This window comes from Mobula birostris, chromosome 7, assembly GCF_030028105.1.
Source record: "Mobula birostris isolate sMobBir1 chromosome 7, sMobBir1.hap1, whole genome shotgun sequence".
Lineage (NCBI taxonomy): Eukaryota > Metazoa > Chordata > Chondrichthyes > Myliobatiformes > Myliobatidae > Mobula > Mobula birostris.
The window spans coordinates 30135843-30161413 of NC_092376.1; the positions used below are offsets into that span (position 1 = coordinate 30135843).

Consider the following 25571-nt stretch of genomic DNA (forward strand, 5'->3'; position numbering starts at 1 on the left):
GGGCCTGTTTCTGTGCTGGTGCTGTGTCACCATAACTGCTTACAGAGCACAATGAAAAACGTTTGACATACAAGCATCTTTCGATGAACGAGGCAGGTGCTTACCCCTGAACAGGTTGCGTGGTATTTGACAAGTGTGGCCACAGCCATTGGAGCAGCATTTCTTCAGACCCGAGCACTCGTTGTCTGCCTCACAACTCTCGACGCAGGCAGCAGCAAACCCACTGGCTTTCTCTGGAGCCGGACAGTCCCCCTGCTTGGCTGACTGGATCGACTTGAGGAACTCACAGCTAGTCAGGCACTCATAGTGCTTCTTTGGGAAAAGAAACTGGAATAAAATGAAAAGAACTGAATTACTTCATTTGCATAAGAGCTCTCAAACAATTGCTATAAGATTTTTAAAACTACCTAAAATGCTATGTGGTAAACTCCGTGGCTGGAGAAATGCTACAATTAAACATTCGCTTTATTGAACATCTGAAGTCACATAAAAACACAGGGGTCAGTTGACTAAATCTACTGTACCATCTTTGGCTGCAGACTGGTTTCATAACCTTCTTGCTGTCACTAATATGTTCAAGTTGACTAATCCTACAAATTGAAGCAGCAGTTGATTATCTTCAAAGATGTTAAAAACTAAAATAAATAGCTCAAGGCCAGGTCTTACCTCACACTTGCTTTGACAGTGAGTCTCCTGTATGTCCCAGGATTCTTTGCACGGCTCTAGGCACTGTCAAGCAGAACAAAGTGCCTGTTAGTGTCAAAAGCCACATCAAAGAGATGCGATGCATTAAAGTCCATGTCTGGCCATGCCTCTGGCTCACTCTCACATAACTGAAACAGCAAACAACTAAATGGCATCTTCAGATAAGTTGGAAAGTCTCAGCAATTATATCTGAACATGTCAAATATCAAATCTAATCCAATATAGCTGCAGATACTGTGGCGTTTTCTTCAATTTAGATATTTTCAGTGAAATAATTATAATATTTTAAACTGAATAATTAAAACCTTCTCAAAAAAATGTGCAATTTTCAAATCAAGTTGCAGGAATTGCAGTTTGATTAAATAAATTTTTATATTTTTGCTTGGTTTTTCAAAATGTTGGAAATTTCCTGGCCACCCAATAAGTTACCACTTTTTAAATATAATCCTTACTTTAACTAGAAGCTCATGGTAAACAGGTATTATGTTCTTTTCCAAACCTGAATGTGTTCCATTCATACTAAATAGTCCCAGAACTATCCTGCAGGCATGAAATTTACTTAAAAGAACTCTGCTGACTTTCCAACTAACAAACCCCGACAACAAATTTAATTTCCTAGCAGGGAATTTATGATCAATGGTTTCAATGTTCTGAGTCCAAAGCTCCTTTGACAACACATTGACTGGATTCTTGCATTGTTTGTGAGTGAGTCACCCCCAATAGCTGTCCTTCACTCAAAGTGTATAGGTGTGGAAATCTCTTCCTCTTCTAAAATGCTTCCAGAGCCTAGTATGCATTCCTGGTGCCAGATTGAATTTTTAGAAGTTTATTAACAAATGGACGGTCGTTTGGACAGAGAACTCTTCTGCGTGCAGAACTTTAGGGAACAAGGGAAGCAAAGTCACTGGAAATTAACTTTGATGTGAGCAGAAATAAAAGCTTCTGTCTTAAAAAGAATCCTACTGGAGGAAATTTAGCAGATAAAGTAAAATGGGTTCAACCATATCGAAATTATATTTGAACTTCAAAAAGCTGTGGCTCTCAATTGTGGATAGAACAGAGTGAAAAACTTGCAGAAATCAGTGGGCAAGTTTGTTTCTGGGGGGGAAACAGCTTAAATAATATAAATATTTATTATATTTTATTTGTGATGTTTACGTCATGAATTAAATCCCCTGTGTGAGGTGTTTCACCTGACTTGTTTTTTTTTATTCACATCTCCTGCTGTTTTCTCTATAGATCACCGCTTCAAACAAAATGTGATTGCTTTACCTCAAAGGGTTTGCTGCTGAAACAGGTGAATCTGGAGCTAGCGAATGTGTGGGTAGCTGCAAGCCCTGGGAGCATTCAAGAGAAGGATGGGAGAACCTTGAAGCTACCCTATGGTGACCAGCAACCCCAGGAGATCAGAAATTGTGGAGACAGCAGCAAGAGAGTCTGGGAGCAGGAGTGGATTGGTAGATTGACTAATTGTTCCCCACCCACAATATCTGCATTTTCACAGTTTAAGTAGGGGCTTAACAATTGCTTCAACTACCTGCCACAAACCTGTGATATTCATCAGCATTCTTACAATCCTTTGGCCTTTTATATCTTTGTATCATCTAAATATTTTTAAATCCTTTGATTAAACAATCTGTTAAAGGCCTTGCACCTTTTCTGTTTCTTGACTGATTTGCTAACCTCCCCACTGCCCTCTTTTAACCTGAATAATGTCTCTTTATCTTTCAGTTCTGATGAAGGTGACGCCTACCATATTGCTCACAACATGTCCTTTCCTTTACACTTATTGGCCGACTTTCTGTGTTCTTCCAGAACTTCCTGTTCTCCATTAGAAAATAGAGTCTCTGATATGAGCTGCATTAAAAACATATGCAATGGTCTATGTTGTAAGTTGAGTAAGCATATTGATGTTAAGTATATTGATAATATGTTCCACTCAAGTATTTTGGTGCCCACTTCCCCAGCACAGTCTGCAACAATGGATCCTGTGGGTGGTTGGGATGTCACAGACAATTTCTGATGGCTCCACGTGACCGTAGGCTCAGATGGCTGAGGTTGTTGTCAGTTTTACAGGGGCATTGGTGGAGTCATGTTCTCGAGGATTAGAGGGTCAGGGCTAGAGACCATCAAGGTGCCATGGCAAAGGCTGACATTTTTACCACTATTACAACAGAAATTCATCTCAATGTTGTCAGTTTCACAACAGGACAATGCAATGCCTGTTTGAGTTACTGCACGGTAACTATTAGCTTCCAGGAGCATGGAAAAGTGTGTTACAGCACCAAGTGTTTCAGCACTAATTTTTCCAACCGACACCTATAGCAGACATTAGCAGAGACGCACATAAGATTGGTGATATTGATGCTGACAGGATGAGGCTCTAGCATTAAGGATGAACTATGGCCATGCTAGAAATTAACAGGGGACTGACTGTACATGTTAATGTGAATCAACGCAAGGCATCGAGCAGTAAATGGGTCTTTTTTCTCAGATGCCATGAGCAGTTTTTTACTCTCTTACAAGATTTATTTCAGGAACAAGAGACGTTAATCCTATGGATAGACTGCAGAGGCTGAGGTTGCTCTCTTTAGAAAAGAAAATGTTGATGGGAGTCTGGTTACAGAGAACTTTAAATTCTGGGAGACACTGGGGAGAGCCACAGTAAATGGTCAGAAACTGCTCCCATGGAAAGGCCATGGATATGGAATGAAGACATTGGCAAAATAGCAAACAGTTACATGAGGTAAAACATCCCTGTTGTAACGTGTAGTTATTTGAGTTACAGTCGCCTTCCTCTCGACTTGACCCAACCTGGCCATTCTCCTCTATCCTCTCTCATTAACAAGGTGTCTTCGCCCACAGAACTGCCGCTCACTGGATGTCTTTTTTTGTTTTTCACACCATTCCCTGTAAACTCTAAAAGCTGTTGTGAGTGAAAATCTCAGCAGATTATCAGTTTCTGAGATACTCAAACCACCCTGTCTGGCATCAACAATTATTCCATGGTCAAAGTCACTTAGATCATATCATGGACTCAATGGGCCATATGGTTAACTTCTACACTTTCTATGACCTTTGACACTTTGAAGGTAGAAATCCCAAAATGTCCACACTGTACAATTGAAAGCACAGTTAGAGGAAGAGGCATATCATCTCTTGCTCTTCAATTGACATTTACACATTTTACTTCCAATGGCACTGAACAGATCATGTCTGATCTTGTTAAAGCTTATTGCATCCTTCCTTTCCTTTTTACTTAATAGTTTGATGTCTCTGGTTCTGTACTTGTCAGAAGAAAGAAGGGTTTCTCCTTGAAACGTATTGATTATTGAAAAGCCAGAGTAGAGTGGATGGGGAGATAATGTTTCCTATAGTAGGAGAGTCTAGGGTTCAGCTTCGGAGTAGAAGGATGTCCCTTTAGAACAGAGATGAAGAGCAGTTTCTTTAGCCAAAGGGTGATGAATCTGTGAAATTCTTTCCCACAGACAGCTGTGGAGGCCAAGTCATTTAAAGCCGAGGTTGATAAGTTCTTGGTTAGTAAGGACATCAAAGATTGCAGGGAGAAGGCAGGAGAATGGGGTTGAGAAAGATAATAAATCAACCAGGATGGAATGGCAGAGCAGTCTCATTTTTGTCGAATGGCCTAATTCTGCTTCAATGTCTTAATGTCTTAAATATTTCAAATCAACTTTTGAAGAAAAACAGCCGCAAATTTTGAGGGTTTCTGTGGACATATAATCCAGGAACCAAGGCAAGTTAACAATAGTAAGATTCTGGAACTGCTTCTAGAACGTGACCTTGGATTTATTTTGCAGTAAATTATTTTTATCAAAGCAGTTTATTTTACAATGTCGATAAATGATTCATTGCTTCCTGATGTCGGGATTTATTTCACATTCCGGCCAGTTAAATATAACTGATCATGGTTACACCATCTTCTGCTTATCATTTCCTCTCATCAGACAGCTGCAAAAACAACGCAGGCTTAAGTGGTGCGAGCTATCAGTCTGCAAGAGCAACCAAATCCAACCAAAGGGAGTCGACTAACACAACCCTGTTTCATGATCTCTGCAAATTTCACAACTCTGCACAAGATGCAACAAGATATTCAAACAGAGAAACAAGAAGGTCGGGTATGATTCTAAAACTCTGGTGGGATGCCTAAAGGCCTTAGTTACACTGGTCATTGGAGAAGGACATTGATTCCCCTGTAAATGAAGAGTCACCACCTCCAGGTTTATAGATGGCCAGATTCAGAAAGGTAGTTCTTTCTTGACCAGAAACTTGGACCAAATGGCTTCCATTTGTATCTTCTATTGTTCTATGATTTATAGGAATTTACACAGTGATTTTAAAAGGGGAAATATATGAATAATAGCCCAAGTGAGGTTTAAGAATGTTGGCACTAGTGGAAGTATATTCAAGGTTCAAAAGGTTCAAACCTTTAATTTTACTAACAAAGTATGTATGCAGAAAACAATCCTGCGATGTGTCTTCTCCAGAGAGCCATAAAATATAGAAAACCATAGAAGTAGTTGAAAGAAAGATATCAATCCTCCCCCACCCCTGCACAAAGAGGAAAAGAACCAAAAACTCACAAACCCCAGACCCCCACAACCCCTCCCTCTCCCTCACACAAAAACTAACAGATCACTCACATGGAGAAACAGCAGCAAGAACAACAAACACCAAACGCCCAGCCCACCAATCGGCATCAAACCTCAAACGCCCAGCCCACCAATTGGCAACAAACCCCAAACGCCCAGCCCACCAATCAGAAACAAACTCCAAATGCCCAGCCCGCCAATCAGCAACAAGAAAGAATGGGCGAGAACATGAAAAAACTGAAAGAGGCCAATACGATCTACGGTTAGTTTGAACTGCAATCTAGTCCATAAATCTTAGAATTATATACTAGAATCATATATTGGTACCTTCAGAAAACTGAAAGAAATTATAAAAACATTCAGACATATAAATAAAGTCTGAATAACCATTTTTCAGTCTGAATACAGTAGGCCAAAGCAGCTCCATTGTAATTTTATCAATTTCTAGCCATGATTCTGACTTGTTGCTAGCATCTTTATTTCTTGATACGGAGTGCATGATATCCCTATTTATATGAATGCCTGAGAGTCAAAAAATATTTGGCCTCCCAATACAGACCATCATGTGAAAGGCATTGAAAATATTATATCCCTGAGCAAGTTAGCACACTGTAATCTAATCAGAAGGTTCAGATGACATTGTAAACCACAAAAGCCATTTATAAAACTCATTTGGAGAACCTGAGTACCTAAAGGACACAAGTATAAAATTAACAAGTGTTAGGCAAGTCTGAGATTAGAAGAGTTTTCTTTTCCCCTAGAGTCATGGGTATATGGCAGAGACACCCAACTAACACAGCTCATCCTGTCTTGATTAATATTGCTCTAAAAAGAGCTTCATGAATCCTGGGAGTTTTAAATACTAAGGATTATAAGGACAATTAAAAGCCGCATGAAAAGTATTGGAATCTAAGCTACTGGGACTATGGAAATGTCATACCAAGAACGACAACTGGGTTTAGTAATTATACTGCAGCGTATATGGACAGGCTGACATCCAGAAGTTTACACAGTTTACCCTCAGGGAGCATGAGGAAGGTGAATGAGAACAGTTGGTGGAGTTCATACTGAAGCAGGTGGTCCATATTATTTTCTTGCCGTATAGCTATATGCCCTGTTTTCATTTCATCTTCCCTTTAGATTATAACAGAAAACATTATGCAGCAGTAAATCCACCTGACATTTCTATGCACTTGGTGGCCTCTTTAATAGGTACTGGAGGTGCCCAATAAAGTTGCCTCAGAATATATTTCTGTACGCTTGTGGTCTTCTGCTGCTGTAGCCCATCTACTTCGGGTTTTGGCATGTTGTGAGTTTAGTGATGCTCTTCTGCACACTACTGTTGTAATGAGTGGTTATTTGAGTTACTGTCGCCCTCCTGTCAGTATGGCCATTCTCCTCTGATCTCTCTCATTAACAGCTGCTGCTCACTGGATTATTTTTGCTTCTCACACCATTCTCTGCAAACTCTAGAGACTCTCTGTGCATGAAAATCTCAGATCAGAGGTTTCAGAGAACCACCCCATCTGGCACCAACAATAATTACACGGTCAAAGTCACTTAGATAATATTTCTTCCCCATTCGGATGTTTGGTCTAAGCAGCAACTGAACCTCTTGACCATGTCTGCATGCTTTTATGCATTGAGTTGCTGATTAGATATTTGCATTAATGACTGTCACAGGACTGTGGCACTAGATAAAGTTGTCCGTTGAGCCCTTTGCTTTTTGATCTGGCCTTAGAACCCTTAGCCATTGCTTTTCAAGAATCTAATGATATCACCAGTATTTTAAGGAGAGACACTATTCATAAAGTCTCATTGTATGCTGATGATTTGGTGCTATTTATTTCTAATGTTGAGACTTCATTACCCCATGTGTTTTCTTCACTCTCCTGTTTTAGTCAGTTTTCAGGTTATAAATTAAACCTACATAAAAGTGAACTTTTCCCTTTGAACAATTTGATGTCAACAAATTCTAACCTTCCTTTTAAAATTGTAAGAAACCAATTTACTTATTTAGGTGTAACAATTACTAAAAATTATAAGTGCCTATTTAAAGAAAGTTTTCTTACTCTATTGAATCATGTGAAAAGAATACCATTAAATTGGTTGCCTTTTTCGTTATCGTTAATTGGTCAAATTAACTCTATCAAAATGAACATATTACCTAAATTTATATATCTTTTTCAGGCATTGTCGGTTTTCATTCCTAAATCCTTTTTTGATTCTCTTGACTCTATTATATCTTCTTATATATGGAAGAATAAACGTTCTAGATTAAATAAAATTCATCTTCAGAAAGGTAAGAAGAATGGAGGATTAGCCTTACCAAATTCTAGATTTTATTATTGGGCAGTTAATATAAGAAATCTTACATTTTAGTTATATTACATCAATCGTGAGGATTGCCCAATGTGGGTTTTCTTAGAACCTAATTCTGTCAATAAATTCTCTATTATTTCTCTTCTTGGATCCTCACTTCCTTTGTGTTTGAGTAAGTTAACTGATAATCTGGTAGTTAAACACACTATGAGAATTTGGATACAATTCCGAAAATATTTTGTCGTACTGAGATTTTCTCTTGAGTCCCACTTTTTCTAAATTTTTTTTTAAACTCTCTATGATTGATATGGTTTTTAAGGAATGGGATAGATTAGGTATTAAATGGTTTCGGGACTTGTTTGTAGAGGCAAGTCTTTTTTCATTTGAACAATTGTCAACTAGATATAGTTTACCCAAAACTCATTTTTTTCAATATCTACAAATAAGAGATTTTTTTATAGTCTCAAATAAGTACATTTCCTAAAAGTTCTGATAAGAATCTACTAGATGTAATTTTTAATCTGAAAATTTTTATAGTGGATCTATATCTAATTGCGAATGAGAAGTGTTCCTTCAGATAAAATTAAAAATCTTTGGGAACAAGATTTACAGACTTCAATTTCTGAGGAAACTTGGAATCAAATTTTTAAATTGGTCAACACTTCATCGTTATGTGCCTGTCACTCTCTCCTTCAATTTAAAGTGGTCCACAGGGCCCATATGACTAAGGATAAGTTGTCTTGTTTTTATTTAGATATATCACCGTATCATGATAAATGTAATAATGGAGAAGCTTCACTCATTCATATGTTTTGGACATGACTGAGTCTTGGAAAATATTGGAAAGAAGTATTTCAAACCTTTTCAATACTTTGTAAAGTAAATTTCTTTTTTTTTAATTTTATTTTTATTTGGATAAGGAATTCACAAATATCATGTACTTTTTTCACACATATAAACTTTTCCATTTTTTTATGTATAAAACTACAATTATTTATACATTCTTAAGTACACATTGAGATGATATAAAAGGAAAATAAACATTTAAATAGATAATTATGTACTGTGGTAAATCTAACCTATTAGGCTAAGTAATGGAATTAGTTGTTAAGAAAAATGGTAATAATAGTTTCCATATAACCCTTCTGGACCATTTCCACTGGTCCAAAATGTTGTATATAAGCCTATGTATCAACCATTGTAGGTGTTTATATCCTAATTTGTTCATGCTTGCTCCTGCTCGCAGACATAATTATCCAATCCCTATGTACTTATTTACTTAATTTTTTCATTTTTTTATCCCTTTCCCAAATCTTTCCCTTTACTTGTGTTAATTCTCTATTTTCCAAAAGAAAACAAAAAAAACAAACATTTAGACTAGGGGTGCTTACGTTAGCAATATTACTGTGTTGATGAGAAGAGCAGTATAAATCATTAGGAGAGTCATCTAAAGTCTGCTCGCATTGGGGTTATATATTCAATCCGTTTATTCCAGGTTTGATAAAATTTTTCTTTTTGAGTTCTCAGGGAGTAAGTCAACTTTTCCATTTTATCGGCCAATTATCGGCCAATTAGTGTTCTTAATTTAGATTACAAACTATTTACATCTATATTAGCGCGCAGATTGGAAAAGCTTTTACCTGGCCTAATCCATTTAGACCAGACTGGATTTATTCAACAAAGACAAACACAGGACAACATAAGGAGAACTCTGCACATATTAGAACAGGTTAATAAGAACGAGACAGAGACAATGGTAGTAGGATTGGACACTGAGAAAGCTTTTGATTTGGTTAGTTGGGCATTCCTATACAGAGTGTTAGGAAGATTCGGCTTTCAAGAAAAGTTTATTAAAGTAATTCAGACTCTATATGACAGCCCTACAGCCCGAATTAAGATAAATGGGGACCTCTCTGACTCCTTCATCTTAGAGAGAGGCACTAGACAGGGATGCCCAATTTCTCCTCTCCTTTTTGCGCTATATATTGAACCGCTTGCCCAACTAATAAGACAGAGCGAAATCGTAAAAGGTATCAAGGTGGCAGGGATTGAACAGAAAGTGGCGTTATTCGCAGATGATGTTTTGGTCTATCTGAGTGAACCAGAAAAATCACTTTTAGGATTGTTTACACTGTTGGATGACTTTGGGAAAATATCAGGTTATAAAATAAATGTAAAGAAAATGCAGGTTATGTCCCTAAATTATACACCATCCAAAAAGTTGCAGGATACATATGATCTTAAGTAGGAAGCTAAATCATTAAAATATTTAGGAATAACCCTGCCGAAGGATCTTTCAACACTGTCACAGGTAAATTATGGGCCATTAATCTCAGAGATAAAAGCAGATATGCATAGATGGAATCTTATCCCCTTTTTAAGTTTAAATTCAAGGATAAATACTATAAAAATGAATATTCTTCCTCGGTTATTGTATCTTTTCCGTACTTTACCGTTGGAGGTGGATGATAATCAATTCAGGGAATGGGACAAATGGATTTCCCACTTCATTTGGCAAGGAAAGAAACCTAGAATTCGATATAACACCTTACAGTTAGGGAAGGAAGGAGGAGGTATGGTTCTTCCTTGCCTGAGAAATTATCTTTATGCCTCACAGATAACCCCTCTGTTATATTGGTGTAATAGGGAATATAAGGCTAGATGGAAGGAAATAGAATTTGGATTAGTTGATAGTTTTCCTCTTCAGGCCTCAATAGCTGACAAAGGATTGATGGCCCAGTTGGAAAAATTTAAAAACGCTTGGATAAATCTTACATTAAAAGTATGGCAGAAGGTGGTTAGTTCATGTGGAATTAATAACATGTTAAAACTCTTTAGATGGTGTGCATATGATACCGAATTCCTTCTCAACAGAGGAGATAAAAGATTTGAGCTATGGATAAAGAAAGGTCTTACAACCTACCTCTCATTTATAGATAAAAGAGTATTACAAAGTTTCCAAATCCTGCAGGACAAACATGGCCTAGAACATAATGACTTTTTTTAGGTACCTTCAAGTACGAAACTATGTTAACCAGAGTTGTAGATATACAGACCTATCAACAGTAGAATTAGAATTTTTCAAGATTCTGAATTCGGCTTGCAGTTCAATACCTAGTAAATCAGTTTCTCGATTATATAATGCACTCTCCCATGCTAAAAATGTAAATACACTGTATATTAAAGAGAAGTGGGAGAAAGAAGCGGGGTTGGTACTTTCAGAGGAGGCTTGGGGGAAAATCTGCAGCTTTCAATGGTCCTCGACTAATTCTTTGACTTGGAGAGAACATTGTTGGAAAAACATTATAAGATACTTCAAGACCCCATATCAGGAAAAATATAAAGATACAAATGTGATGTGTTGGAGAAGGTGCAGCTCCAAGGAGGCAAATCATTTTCATATTTTTTGGGATTGCCCTAAATTAAGTCTATTTTGGGAAGGTATTCATAGAACATTAGTTAAGGTACATAGGTCCCAGATACCTCTGAACTTTGAGACGCTCTATTTGGGGCATGTATTGTTTCTTGAACAGAAGGAAGATATAAAGTTGCTGCAGGCCCTCTTAGCGGCAAGTAAGAAATCAATCACTAGAAAATGGCTAAATCCAATACCAGCTACATTAGTAAATTTCAAGCCTAATCCTTTGACTGCTTTATTTGGTATTGTTGGAGGAAAGGATATTATTCTGGAGCCATCTGATTTGCACATTTTGGCTTTTATGTCTCTAATGGCCAGAAGGACACTTCTGCTTAAATGGAAAGATGTGGCCCCTCCTATTCACGCCCAATGGTTATGTGATGTGATGTCATGTTTAAATTTGGAGAAGATTAGATTTTCAATCTTTGAATCTAATCAAGACTTCCAAACATCATGGGGACATTTTCTGAATTATTTTAAAAACCTTTGATTTGCTGTTAAAGCACAGATGATAACTAACAATCTTTTTTTCTTTTTTTTTCTACTAATCAGCTTCAGACTTGGTAGTGGGTTAGATTTTTTTAATATAATAAAATTATTATTTTTCAATGTAACGAACTAATTGACTTGTACGAATATAGGGTAAGGAGTCTTTATACGCAATTTAGCTCAATGTATTGACACATTTTTTTCCTGTACTCTGTATTCTTATAGATATATAAATTAATAAAAATATTGAAAGAGAAGAGGACTCAGCTCAGACTGTGTCATCAGGTTTGCGGATGACACAACAGTGGTTGGCCTCATCAACAACGATGACAAGACAGAGGACAGGGAGGAAGTAGAGCAGCTGGTGGATTGGTGTGAGAAGAACAATCTAAGCCTGAACATGGAGAAGACCAAGGAAATCATTGTGGACTTCAGGAAGGTGCAGGTGAACCACCCCCTTCTGTGAATATTGCACTACCCCTTCTGTAAGTACATGGATTCTCCATAGAGAGAGTTAAGTGCACCAAATTCCTGGGAGTTTACATCACGGATGACCCTCACCTGGTCCCTTAATATCACCTCCCTGAACAAGAAGACACAGCAGCGCCTCCACTTCCTAAGGATTTTGAGGCATGCAAGACTTCTCTCCACTCCACCACCCCTTTCCGTGTTAACCGCATTTTACAGGAGCACTATTGAGAGTGTCCTGGCAAGTTGCATCTCCATCTGGTATGGGAGCATTGGTCCGGACGTCCCCACAAAGGACTGGTAGAACAACTGAAAAATTAAAGGGATTTCCCTACCACCTATCTGGGGATGCTTATCAGGTATGCTGCATACACAGGGTCCTTATTATTATTATTAAGGATCCTACCCATCCATCCAGCATCCTCTTTGACTTCCCACCATCAGGCAGGAGACTCCGATGCATAAAAACAAGAACGGTCAGGATGAGAAACAGTTTCTTCCCCCTGGCCATTAGGCTTCTGAACTCCCTGCCACGTCACTTTCGAAGTGTCACCGGTTAATCTGTTCTGTACATTACAATATTTAATTTATGCACTTTAGTTCATTATTTACGCGTGATTCATCAGTAGGTTTTATCCTTACCTTCATAAATTATCGTGTGTCACGTGTTATGTGTACTACGGTGCTTTACACCCTAGTTCGGAGAAAGGTTGGCTAATTTCTATATACATTATATACGTTATATACATGTATATAGTTAAATGATAATAAACTTGACTTAATGAGCAGGTGTACAGGTGTATCTAAGTGTCCACTGAGTGAGCAATGCATTAGATATGTTGACCTCTATGCCTGAGCTCCTATTACACACACTTGTCATCTGAAGCACTATGCCCGAAGTGCTACATCATAAAATTTATGCCACCCTGTCATGCCTTTTCCCATTAATTCACACCTGATCGAGTTGCGCTAGTCCTGCAGTGTTAATATCGCTAATGTAATCCTTCACTGAAGACATCATCGTGCACGAGAAGAATGCAGTGACCTTGCATCTGATATCTGCCATGATACAAAAGACTATAAATTCTTGATCATTCTTTCAAAACTATACAGCCTATATACAAGTTGAAGTGCATTCATCAAAAGTAAGATTCAATCATTGCCCACTCTCTATAACTCGATCAGAATCCCAGAGATTATTCTTTTTTAATCACTCACTAATTCATGCATTTACACCTCATTAACACAAATATTTCAAGTTATGGATGATCTATAAATTAAATTACAGGCATTCTATTTTAAACAAAGTAATTGACTATGTCTATTAATATCTTAGGCATTGCCTGATATTGTGACTCTATTAAATACAGTAATATTTTCAGAGTCTTCGTGATGCTAGGAGAAAATATGTTTCAATGATTCCCCTTGTTCAGTACTAAGAAGGAAGGGTGAACAAACAGAGACCTTATAGAACAGGTTCCAGGAAAAGTGCCTCGGCTGCCCTCCATTTGGGGATGTCATGGGAGTGTAGTGGTTACAATGCTTTACAGTACAGATGACCCGTGTTCAATTCCTGCTGCCTCCTGTAAGGAGTATATATATTCTCCCTATGACTGCGTGTTTCCTCTGGGTGCTCCAGTTTCCTCCCACAGTCCGAAGATGTACCAGTTGGTCAGTTAATTGGTCATTGTAAATTATCCTGTGATTAAGCTGGGATAAAATCGGGGCATTGCTGGCAGCATGTCTTGAAGGGCCAGAGGGGTCTATACTGCGTTGTGTCTCAAATAAATAAGTCAGATACTAACCACACACAGGAAAATATGACTACCTTTTACACCAGTGTAAACTCAAATCAAGTTCCCAACAGTGATTGCATCACAGAAGTTGAACCATGGAACATGTCTTCAACGGCTGGCCTTTCCAATGTTTCTGAGGTCATGGCCAATACTTACACCTTGAACATCAATCATTTAGTTGCTACAATCACTAAGAAGGGTAATTCCTTAACTACAAGCTACAGTACTATGCAAAAGTCTTCTGCACATGTAAAAAAATTCTGTAGAGCAAAGATGCTTTCAAAAATAATGAAATGACAAGTTTCTAAATATCAAAAAATTTACAAAAGCAGTAAACAGTAAAAAAAAACTAAATCAAATCAATATTTGGTATGACCACCTTTTGTCTTTAAAACTGCATCAACTCTCTTAGTTACACTGTCATGCACTTTTATAAGAAAATTTGCTAAAAGGTTGTTCCAAACATCTTGGAGAACTTGCCACAGTTCTTCTGCAGACTTTGGCTGTTTCATTTGCTTCTCTCTCTCTCTCTCCAGGTAATCCCAGACAGCCTCGATGATGTTGAGATCAGGTCTCTGTGGAGGCCGTACCATCGGAAACTATATGAAATGTCTAGGCTGCCTAAGACTTTTGCACAGTGATTTATATCTAACAGGTAAGCTGGGAGTGGCATCAACCACCATACATGGCCTTTGTTTGACTTCCTGACAACTTTTCACTCCATCAGACAAGCTTCCCTGTCCATAAAGTTCATTTCCAAACCATCTCCTCTACGTAATTGTGTACGAGCCATAATCATAATCACTGAGTTCACTTTCACAACAGCCACAGTCATATTACAGACTGGTATCAAGCAAGGCTGCATCATTGTCCAACATTTTTCTGTCTTTCCCACTACAGAGAGAACTCCACTTTACCCCCAAGTGAAGTTAGTGGGAAACAATTCAACCTCTATTGACTCTGTCCCAGAATCGAGTATACTCAACAGGCATTAGAAAGCCGCAGTTTCCAGACAATGCAGGAGAAAACAACAAATGTCACCATCCCCCCAAAGCCAAAATGAACAGCACTGAGGCTTTAATTATCCTTGTCTGACTATAGTCACATCCATCACAAGCCAGAAACCAGACTCCCAAACCAGGCATTTTACTCTGAATTCTATCACAAAAGATTGTGTGGTGGATGGCAAAAATGACTCAAAAATGTTCTCAAAGTCCTAAAAAAAAAGTCTAACCTCTGCACTAATTAAAGAGAAATAAGAAGTCCAAAGTCAAGTTTATTATCCAAGTACATACAAGTCATCACATCCAACCCAGAGATTGTCTTTTCCTGCAGACATACTTAGCAAATCTATGAACAGGAAAGGTAAACGGGATCAATGAACAACAAGCGTGCAAATGCAAATATAAATAAATAGCAATAAATAATGAGTATGAAATAAGAAGATAAGGAGCCTTTAAAGTGAGACCATTGTTTGTGGTAACACCAGAGATAGAATGAGTGTAGTTATCCTCATTTGTTTAAGAGCCTGATAGTTGAGGGGTAGGAACTGTTCTTGAACCTGATGATGTGAGTTCTGAGGCACTTGTACCTTCTACCTGACGGCAGCAGCGAGAAAAGAGCATGGCCTGAGCGATGAGGATCTTTGATGATGGATGCTGCTTTTCTACGACAATGTTTCATGTAGATGTGCTCAATAGTTGGGTGGGCTTTACCCGTGATGTACTGGGCCAAATGACTACTCAGAATGCAGTTTCAACATTTGGAATGGCACAAAGTTATCGCTTTGACAGTATTGCACAAACTTTGCAAATATAGTGGGCAGAACACATCACCTCCCAAGTTAATCTGCCCAACAGCATCGTTAAGAACCTTCTGCTCCACCTGTAACAGCACAGGTCCAACACTGGTTCACCAGTCACCTCAGAACTACAAAACTTAATAGAAATAAGTTACTTTCAATCCCATGTCTGCCTAATGGTAAGAAAAAAAGGGAGTTCCTTAACTTGAACTCCAGTTTGTCAACTGTAGCTCCTGTTGTAACTTGATCAGTAGCCTAACAGCCTCAGTAAGTGGCAGTTACCCCACACACTTGGTTAATTTATAAGCATGTTAATGAAGGCTCTTGATTGTTATCTTTGCCTATGGGATTTCTTTTCTTCGACCTTGGTCATTATTTCAGTCTACTTCAACGCACATGCGGTATTTATATACAAATTTGCCTCGGGCTACACTAGGCAAGGCAGCCTTTCCCAAAACATTGAGCTGCACTTCAATTCTGCAATGTCAACTATATACGGTAGCATTCTGGTATGCAGCAAAACCATCCTCACTAAGAATTTTCTTTGAGTTTGTAATGTACGTCACTGCTATTTCTCTACAACGGGCAGTAAATAATGTAGGAACGTTATATCTAGAACAAAAGCCTTGTTGATAGTGAGGATAGTCTCAGGCTAAGGGATGATGGTGATCTGGCAGAGTAATGGCTGATGGAATTTAATCCTGATGAGGGCCACTTTTGTAGGATGAAGAAGGATAGGATAAACACAATGAAGGATAGGCCCTCAGAAATGTTGTGGAACAGTGGGACTTCCATGTACAGAGGAGGAACTTGAGAGGGGACTTGATGTGGCATACAAAATTATAAAGATATGTATAGGATCGATGGTGAGAGCTATGCCTAAAACTAGCGGCAAAGTCCAAAGCCAGAGTTAAGAAATTTAGAGCAGATCTGAAGAGTTTTGTCCATGCTCTCTTCTCACTACTACCATCAGTCAGGAGATACAGGAGCCTCAGGTTCCACACCACCAGGTTCAGGAACAGTTATAACCCCTCAATCATCAGGCCTCTGAACCAGCATGAATAACTTCACTCATTCTGACACTGAACTCATCACAACCTACAAATTCACTTTCAGGAACTCCACAAATCATGTTGTCAGTATTATTTTTTATAACTTGCACAATTTGTCTTCTTTTGCACATTGGTTGTTTGCCCATCTGTGTTTATGGATAGTTTTTATAAATTCTAGTGAATTTCTTTATTTTCCTGTAAATGTCTGCAAGAAAATTAATCTCTCGATAGCATATGGTGACAAAGATGTACTTCGATAATAAATTTACTTTGATTTTGACTTTGACACATACTTAGTGACAGGAATATGGGACACGCTGGTTGAAGGATAAGGGAATACGGAAGACAAAGTCTCTCAAAACCTTTGAACTGCCAAGCCATTGTAGGTTTTGGGCCAAACACTGGTAAGTTCAAAGTACATTTATTATCAAAGCACATTTATGTCACTTATATACAACCCTGAGATTCATTTCCTTGTGGGCATAATAACCATAATACAATCAATGAAAGTCTGCATCAACTTGGCATTCAACTGGTGTGCAAAAGGCACAAATGTGCAAATACCAAAAGAAAGAAAAATTAGTAAGCAACAAATATTGAGAACATGCGATGACGAGTCCTTAAAAGTGAGTCCATAGGTTGTGGGAACATTTCAGTGATGGGGCAAGTGAAGTTGAGTGAAGTTGACCCTTTGGTTCAAGATCCTGATGGTTGAGGGGTAATGACAATTCCTGAACCTGGTGGATGCTGCTTTCCTGTGACAACATTTCATGTAGATCTGCTCAAAGGTGGGGAGGGCTTTACCCATGATGGACTGGGCCATATCCATACTTTTTATAGGATTTTCCATTCAAGGACCTTGGTGTTTCTACACCAGGATGTAATGCCAGTCAATATACTCTCCACCAAACAGCTATAGATATTTGTCAAAGTCTTAGATGTCATGCTGACTCTTCATAAACTCCTAAGGAAGTAGAGGCATTGCCGTACTGAACAATTTAAAGTTGCTGACCCTCTCCAACTCTGATCCTCCAATGAGGACTGACTCGTGGACCTCCAGTTTCCTTTTCCCCAAGTCAATAATTAGTTCTTTGCTCTTGCTGACACTGAGAACCTCAAACTCAACATGTGCAACCAGCCAACACTAAATTAGCCAATAGATTATCACATTGGAGATCAAAATAGCAAAGAAAAGTATCTGAGGAAGTATGCATCAAATGTCCAGTTTTCTGGCCAGGTTGTCCTTGAGCATCATGTCTGATGAATTTAGACAGACATATGAATTAAAATGAAAATATTGTAAATACTCAGCTACAGAGGAAGAAGTAGAGTTCATGTTTCAGGCTGGTGCCATTTCATTAGAACTCTGATTAAAGATCATTGACCTGGAACTTTAGTACTTCTTTCTCCACGGATGCCAGCTGACCAGCTGCATCATTTTTTGGGTTTATTTCAACTTGGCAGCATGCACATTTGCAAACACTGGACACTGTGTAGAGAACACCCACAAGGCTGATCTCTCTAGTCAGCTCTCTGAGAGGACAAAGAGCTGGCAAAAGTGGGATTTATTTCTTCACAATACAATAGCATTAGATAAGGACACAGAAGCAGGGGATCAAATCGAAGTTAACTTCAGTAGGAGTATCAGATAATCCTTGTTTGTATGAAGAATATCTGGTTTCCCGGACTGAATCGTAGAGACAAAACCTTGGGATCACCTAAGAAGCAAACTAAGCCTAGTATCTGGGAGGGATGAGTAGATGTGGAAGCTTTCCTCTGTCTCTTCTGACCTTTAACACTGCTTGACTTTACTTTCATTTTTATTTAGAGATATAGCGCGATAATAGGCCCTTCTGGGCCAATGAGCCTTTGCTGCCCGATTACACCCATGTGACCAATTGACTTATAAACCCATATATACTTGGGATGCGGAAGGAGACCAGAGCAACTGGAGGAAACCCTCACTGTCATGGGGGGTATGTACAAACTCCTTACAGACAGTGGCAGGAAAGAAGCCCACATCACTGGTACTGTAATAGAATTGTGCTAACTGCTAAGGTCCAGAGGGATGGCGGAGAATGGTAGTGGTAGAGAAGCATCTCTTGAGCTCCTCAAAAGCGTGGCCCACAGCAGAAGATCAAGTTATCCGTGAGGTAGCCGACTTGATGAGGGAGGTGAGAGAAGTGGCAACTCGACTGTAGTTTCTGATGTACTGGCAGTAGAAGATGGAGAAGCCCAAGAAACACTGTAGCTGTTTGATGGAGTGTGGTCGGGGCTATTCAATGATGGCACACCCTCTCTCTGGGTCAATGGTTAGGCCTTGGGATAAAAGGACATAACCCAGGAAGGAATTTAGAAGAATGTGGGGGATCTCATTGAAACCTACCGAACATTGAAAGGACTAGATAGGGCGAATGTGGAGAAGATGTTTCCAATGGTGGGGGTATCCAGAACTAAAATTGAGAGGTGACCTTTTAGAACAAAGGTAAGGAGGAAATTTTTTAGCCAGAGAGTAGTGAATCTGTGGAATGCTCTGCCACAGACTGCAGTGGAGGCCAATTCCATGGGTATACTTAAGGCAGGTTGATTGTTTCCTGATCAGTCAGGACATCAGAAGATATGGCGAGAAGGCAGGTGTATGGAGTTGAGTGAAGGATCAGCCATGATGAAATGGTGGAGCAGACTCGATGGGCTGAATGGCCTAATTCTGCTCCTATGTCTTATGGTTTTATGGTGTTATGAAAATGACTGGGGTGTGGAACTGCATTTTTCAAATGGTGTTCGAGGAGACACTGACGGACTAATCAGATGTGACAGACATGGTCTTGAAGGTCCTTGGAGAAGATGAGTATGTCGTCGAGATAAACAAACACATACCAGTGTAGCATGTCTTGGAGGATCTCATTGATGAAAGCTAAGGAAATGGCTGGACTGTTGAAACATCAAAAGGCATCAGCAAGTATTTGTCATGACCAGTGGATGTTATGAAGGACATCTTCCACTTATCCCCCCAGTGGATACAGATCAGGCTGTACAAAGATCCATTTTGGTGATTATTTGGGCCCTGCAGACTTCTTGAATTGCACAATCCATCAAGAGGAGAGGACAGTGGTTCTTAATGTTGCTTTTGTTGAGACCATGGTAGTCAGTGCAGGGATGAAAACTCCCATTGTTCTTCTTGACAAAAAAGAATCCAGGAGGGGTGAGGAAGAATAGAGGACCTCATGGAGGTCTGGTGCCTGCAAGGCAGTCATGGGTGCTGGCCTCGCTTTTACTGAAAACTATGGCTAAGTTGTGGCATTCCTGTGGGAGTTTGGTGAGATCAAGGGTTTCCTCTGTCTGCACAAATTTACAGGGTGAGATCAACTGATGTTGCAGGCAGGTGGGTCCTCAACTCAGCAGTGAACCAGATGACCAGGAGAAAAGTGAAGGTCGTGAGTAGAGAGCCAAGGGTAACCCAAGGTGAGAGAGAGGAGTGTTGGCTGAGTCGATCAGGAGGAACTGGATGCACTCATGATGCTTTCTGATGCTCAAGTATACCAGCCGTGTGCACGCTCTAACCATCCCAGACCCTAAGGGACATCCATCAGTGGGCATGATGCAGAAGGGATGAGAGATCATTTCGGCAGGGAGTCCAAGCTTTACGCATAGAGTCCAGCGCAGAAAGTTGCCTGCTGCGCCAGAATCCACCAGCGTCTCCTGTGTGCAGAACTATCGGGTGTAAAGGAGGACAGAGAGACTGAATTGGGCTAAGGTACTGGAACGAGGGACCAGGGGAGCATACCAGATAGAAGGCCCCTTGTCTCTAGCTGGTGGTGCCGTTTTGCCGGACGCAGTGGGCATCTGATGTCTGGGTTATTGGCAGTTCTGCAGTAAGTGCACAAGGGCACAAATTGTTTCTCCAACAAAGGTCGCGCTCTTGTGGGGTTAATGGAGCTCTCCCTAACTGCCTCAGTTCTAGAGGAGCCTAGACCCTTCAGACTGCTCATAAAGTAATCCAAATTCATGAACTGACAAAGATCTTGGATTATTACTTCGCTGATTGAAATATCAATTTTAATTTTTTTTCGATTATATGCATCCGTAAATTATCCATTCCAGAAATGATGTGGTTATCTGCACAAAGCTGTACATTGCAAAAACATCAATGTGGTCATTAGTCCCATTTTCTATTCGATACAACCAGTTGCCAGAGTATACTCTCGAATGAGACACAGAAAACTGCTCCAAAACAAAACCAATGGATTCTATTCCATGACACCACTGTTTTGACAGCAGCTAATAAGAGCAGAATTGAACATGTCAGTCCTAATGTTAATATGTATATCATCCGCAATGACAGAACCCCAGCTGCTCTGAGGCAGGCAGTTTTGATGTCTTGTTGACTACTATCTCGACAAGTTAATTCCTGGACGTTCTTGTTTTATTTCATGATAATATTTTGCTGATGGCTAAATTCACTACACCCCTATTCCGGGAAACAATTTCAAATGTACAAGTCGCAGTTCCAAAAGCATTCCACTCAAGCACTAACCCTAGACAGATGTGGAACAGATATAATTCTGCATGAATTTCAAAGGCTATATCTAAGTACAGTGTATACACTTATGAGGCTATTTTCGTGTAAATAATACTTCCACCCTGCCTATTTTGCAAGCAGAGGGTGCCATTTCTTTAATAGGTGTCATTTTTGTTAGCTTATAAGAAAACATGAAGAAAATAAGAGGTTGTTTTTGCCATGTTTTTGGAAGAGCGAAACAGCGGTCGTAATGGAGGTCTATCACTGCCCATACACTCATTCAGGTGCGTATCAACACACATTCATGTGTGAATTCACACATATTAACACACACGTCATGCACACACGAATACACCTTAACACAAGTATGAAAAAAGATACACCCATACACAAACACATACACAAACATACACGCGAGGCGAGTGTTAAGTTTTGTCACTTCAAAACATTAAATTAATTCAAAGAAAGATATGGAGAGTCCAAAAATATGGGTGTAGTTAAAGTGAGGTGCCCATGCATCACGTGGTAGTGTGATAATGTATGCAGTTAACATATTCTTACATATAACCTGTAATAAATTATTTAAATGAAGAAGAATGCTTATTCAACCAACATATACACAAGACCACTCCAATATCACTGAAATACCAAATACACATCAGCGGGGTTCATGAATAGGATGTGCTAAGAGGTATTGTTTTTGGACACATCCACCAGAAGTGGTGAGCTCCTGAAAGTCTTCGCATTTCTGCCCTGCACTGGGCTTTGATTCAGCACTTGGAATCAGATTATTTGTGCAAAGCACCAGAACCCTGTCAGGAACAGCCATCTTGAGTTTCCAGCTGCATGTCGCTTCAACTCTCCATTCCCATCCCAGTCAGATTTGCCCACTACCAACATGAGGTCAAATGCAAACTAGAAGAACACTTTATATTCCACTTGGGTAGCCTACAACTTGCAGCCCAAACATGAACATTTTATTCTTCATAAACACGAGAAAGTCTGAAGATGCTGGAAATCCAAAGTAGGAACTCAGCAGGTCAGGCAGCATCGAAGGAAATGAATAGATAATTGACATTTCGGGCTGAGACCCTTCTTGAGCATCTTCATTTTCCAGTTTGAGGTAATCAACTTCTTCTGTATTCCTTTCCCACCCTTGCTCCCTTTGTTCATTTTTTCTGTCCCTCCCTGCCTCATCAGCAGAACTTGTCACCCTCCTCCACCTGGTTCCCTCTGCTTGTCACCTGTGTAACTAGGTGTCTTGTCCTTTGGTTCACCTTTCTTACCTTTGCCCACCTGGTCCACTACATGTCATACTTCCCTTAGCTCATTCCACCACTATCTACCAGCTTTGTTCTCTACCCTTCCTCTACTCCTTCTCCTACTATCTCCATCTGCCCATCACCCCTGCCCCCAGTTTATCTAGTTCCACCTATCACCCACCAGCCTATGCCTCATCCTTCCATAGATATCAGTATATTTGTTATCATCCCCTTACATACTCAGTCCTGATGTAGATCCTTGACACAAAATGTTGTCCATGCCTTTTCCTCCACAGATTTTGCTCAACCCACTGACTTCGTCCAGCAGTTTGTTGATTTTTCCCTTCTAGACTGTATTTTGCTTTTTTCATCACTTCACCGGCTGTTGTATCGACACATCCAAAGAGCTACGTTTTCCTTTCAGCAATTTGAATAGGTGTGTGCCTTTTATAGGTTAACTTTTCAGATCTACAGCTGTTCCAGAGACAAGTGCACATTCTCTCTCCAATATTTCCAAAGGATGTATTTTCTCCTCTGTTTTACTTCTAAAAAGGTAAATAAGTTTGTAACATCCTGGAGTTCAAAATATGATAACATATAATATCGTCCGTACTTTCTAAACTTTGGACTAGCAGCATGCAACCCCTTCGGACTTCCTCTGTATGCAAACTTTGACAAATTTCTATAAATGCACACAATGGAGAGCATCCTGACTGGTTGCATCGTGGTCCGGTATGGTGCTCAGGAATGGAAAGGCCTACAGAAAGGGTTTTCTTTCTCACAGCCCAATCCATCCTTCCTGTCATTGAGAACACGTACAAGGAGCGCTGTCACAGGAAACAAGCATCCATCATCAAGGACCCCCACCATCCAGACCATGCTCTCTTCTTGCGATTATCATTGGGGAGGAGGTACAGGAGCCCACACAGCCAGATTCAGGAATAACTATTACGTTCCTGAACCAGTGTTTCAGGCATCTTCACACACCACAGACCTGAACTGATCCCACAGCCTACAGACCCACTTTCAAGGACTCTACAACTCATATTCTCAGCATTATTTATTCTTTTTATTTCCCCAATTTGTTTTACTTTGCATATTGGTTGCATGTCAGCCTTTGTGTATATATAATTTTTTTATAAATTCTATTGTATCCCTTTATTTCCCTGTAAATGCGTGCAAGAAAATGAATCTCAAGCTAACATATACGTACTTTGACAATAAATTTTAACTTTGATTTTGACTTCGCTCTGACTGTCAAACAGAAAACAATAGCTTCATTGTGCAGAGTTACACCTCGAGACTAAAGCAAGTGCTTACCTAATTTGCCCCGACACTTTAGGGGATCTGTTAATGCCACACATTTCACTGGGAACGTACCGGGATGCAGTTCATGTTTATCATGCCGCTGAACATGTCCACAATTAACACACCATTTGCTCCTTTTTCCCCCAGAGCAATATATTCCGTTTGAGCAAGGAGTACGGACCGAAGGAGGCTATTCACTCTGGATTTCACACCACAACAAATTGCAGAGGTGACCTCACTGAAAAGAACCTGAATGGTGTGCATTATGTACGTTAAATTTGATGGTCAGATTAAATGATACATCGTGGCAGCAGGCATCTGTGCCTCCTCAGATACCAATGGCATGGAAGGAGCAGCTGTCTCTGAGTACACTTCCCATGGGGATGCAATTATATTTTGCCACTCGAGTGAAAATCTGGAAACTGTAACACTGGTGCCTTCCATTCTGAGCAGCATAGCAAGTGAAACTATGGTGAATGGAAATGAGGTGCATTTAGAAGGATCCCACGTATTGCCCAACATCTGCTGTTTCATTTGACTGAGGACTGCTGAGATCTCGAAAGTATTTAGGAGTCAGTCAGCAGTGTCACTGTGCCTCCAGGAAAATGGAGTGGTGGGTGGCTTCACGTGGGAACGTGAGATGAATTATTTTCAGCAGTGTTGTGGTAAAGCAGAATAGTGGGTTGGCCATGCCAGCGTGAAGTGCCCAGCTGTGGAGTTACAGACTCTCTCTCTCCTGCAAGGGCACTTCAATCATCAGTACAGTCGGCCCTCTGCATCCGCGGAATCAACCGACCGCGGATCGGGATCGAGAAAAAAAACCGGAAGTTCTCTCTCCAGCACTCGTTGTTTGAGCATTGTTCGCTTTGCGTCTCGTTTGGATGCTACTTGCGTTGTGTGCACCCTTTGTTTCTGTGAAAAGATGGCTACTAAAAAGCAATTAAGTGGTCAAGGCAATTCCAAAAGGCTAAGAGGGAGCGTAAAGTACTGTAATCTAGAGATGATTAAAAGTATTACTCATTGTTTGAGCATTGTTCGCCTCATGTCTCGTTCATTTGCTACTTGTGTTGTGAACGAGAAAAGTTAAAGTTAAAGTCTGTCAGAAGCCTTATAGGCTCATCAGGCCAGTGCTTATGCCGGTTTCCATGGCGTCAACCGACTGAGAGTATGAGACTTCCCCCCCCCGGATAGGACGCCAGTCTATTGCGAGGTTAACCCCCAGCATTTTGCCGGTACCAATTTTCATCTGGGTGGACTGGAGCAGTGTGTGGTTAAGTGCCTTGCTCAAGGACACAACACACTGCCTTGGCCGAGACTCAATCTCACAACCTTCAGATCGCTAGTCCAACGCCCCAACCACATGGCCACGCGCCACACTTGTGAGCGAGAGGAAAGAGTCTAAGGCTAGTAAGGGATGGCTGGCTAGCTATGTAAAGTGCTATAGCCTCAAGAACTTAAAGATCACGGGAGAATCGGCATCGGCTGATGCCAAGGCAGTATCAGCGTTCCCAGAAGAGCTACGATGGTTGTGTCTGTACTGAACATGTACAGACTTTTTTTCTTGCCATTATTCCCTAAACAATACAGTATAACAACTACTTACATAGCATTTACATTGTATTAGGTATTATAAGTAATCTAGAGATGATTTAAAGTATACAGGAGGCTGTGCATAGGTTATATGCAAATACTACGCCATTTTATATATGGGACGAGCATCCGCAGAATTTGGTATCTGTGGGGGGTCCCGGAACCAAATCCCTGCGGATACGGAGAGCCGACTGTACTCCCACAATTCATATCCACTACATTCCGTGCACT

At 40.0% G+C, this 25571-nt stretch overlaps 1 protein-coding gene across 2 annotated transcripts in view; it reads right to left on the minus strand.

Moving 5' to 3' along the window:
* The window catches only part of LOC140200083 (anosmin-1), a 202892-nt gene that overhangs the window by 76794 nt on the left and 100527 nt on the right, over nucleotides 1-25571 (minus strand). For both annotated transcript variants that reach the window (XM_072262829.1, XM_072262827.1), the window contains exons 3-4: nucleotides 667-729; nucleotides 105-327 (exon numbers count right to left, since the gene is read on the minus strand). In XM_072262829.1, coding sequence (XP_072118930.1) covers nucleotides 105-327; nucleotides 667-729 — 286 coding nt within the window. The remainder of the gene's footprint in view (nucleotides 1-104; nucleotides 328-666; nucleotides 730-25571) is intronic.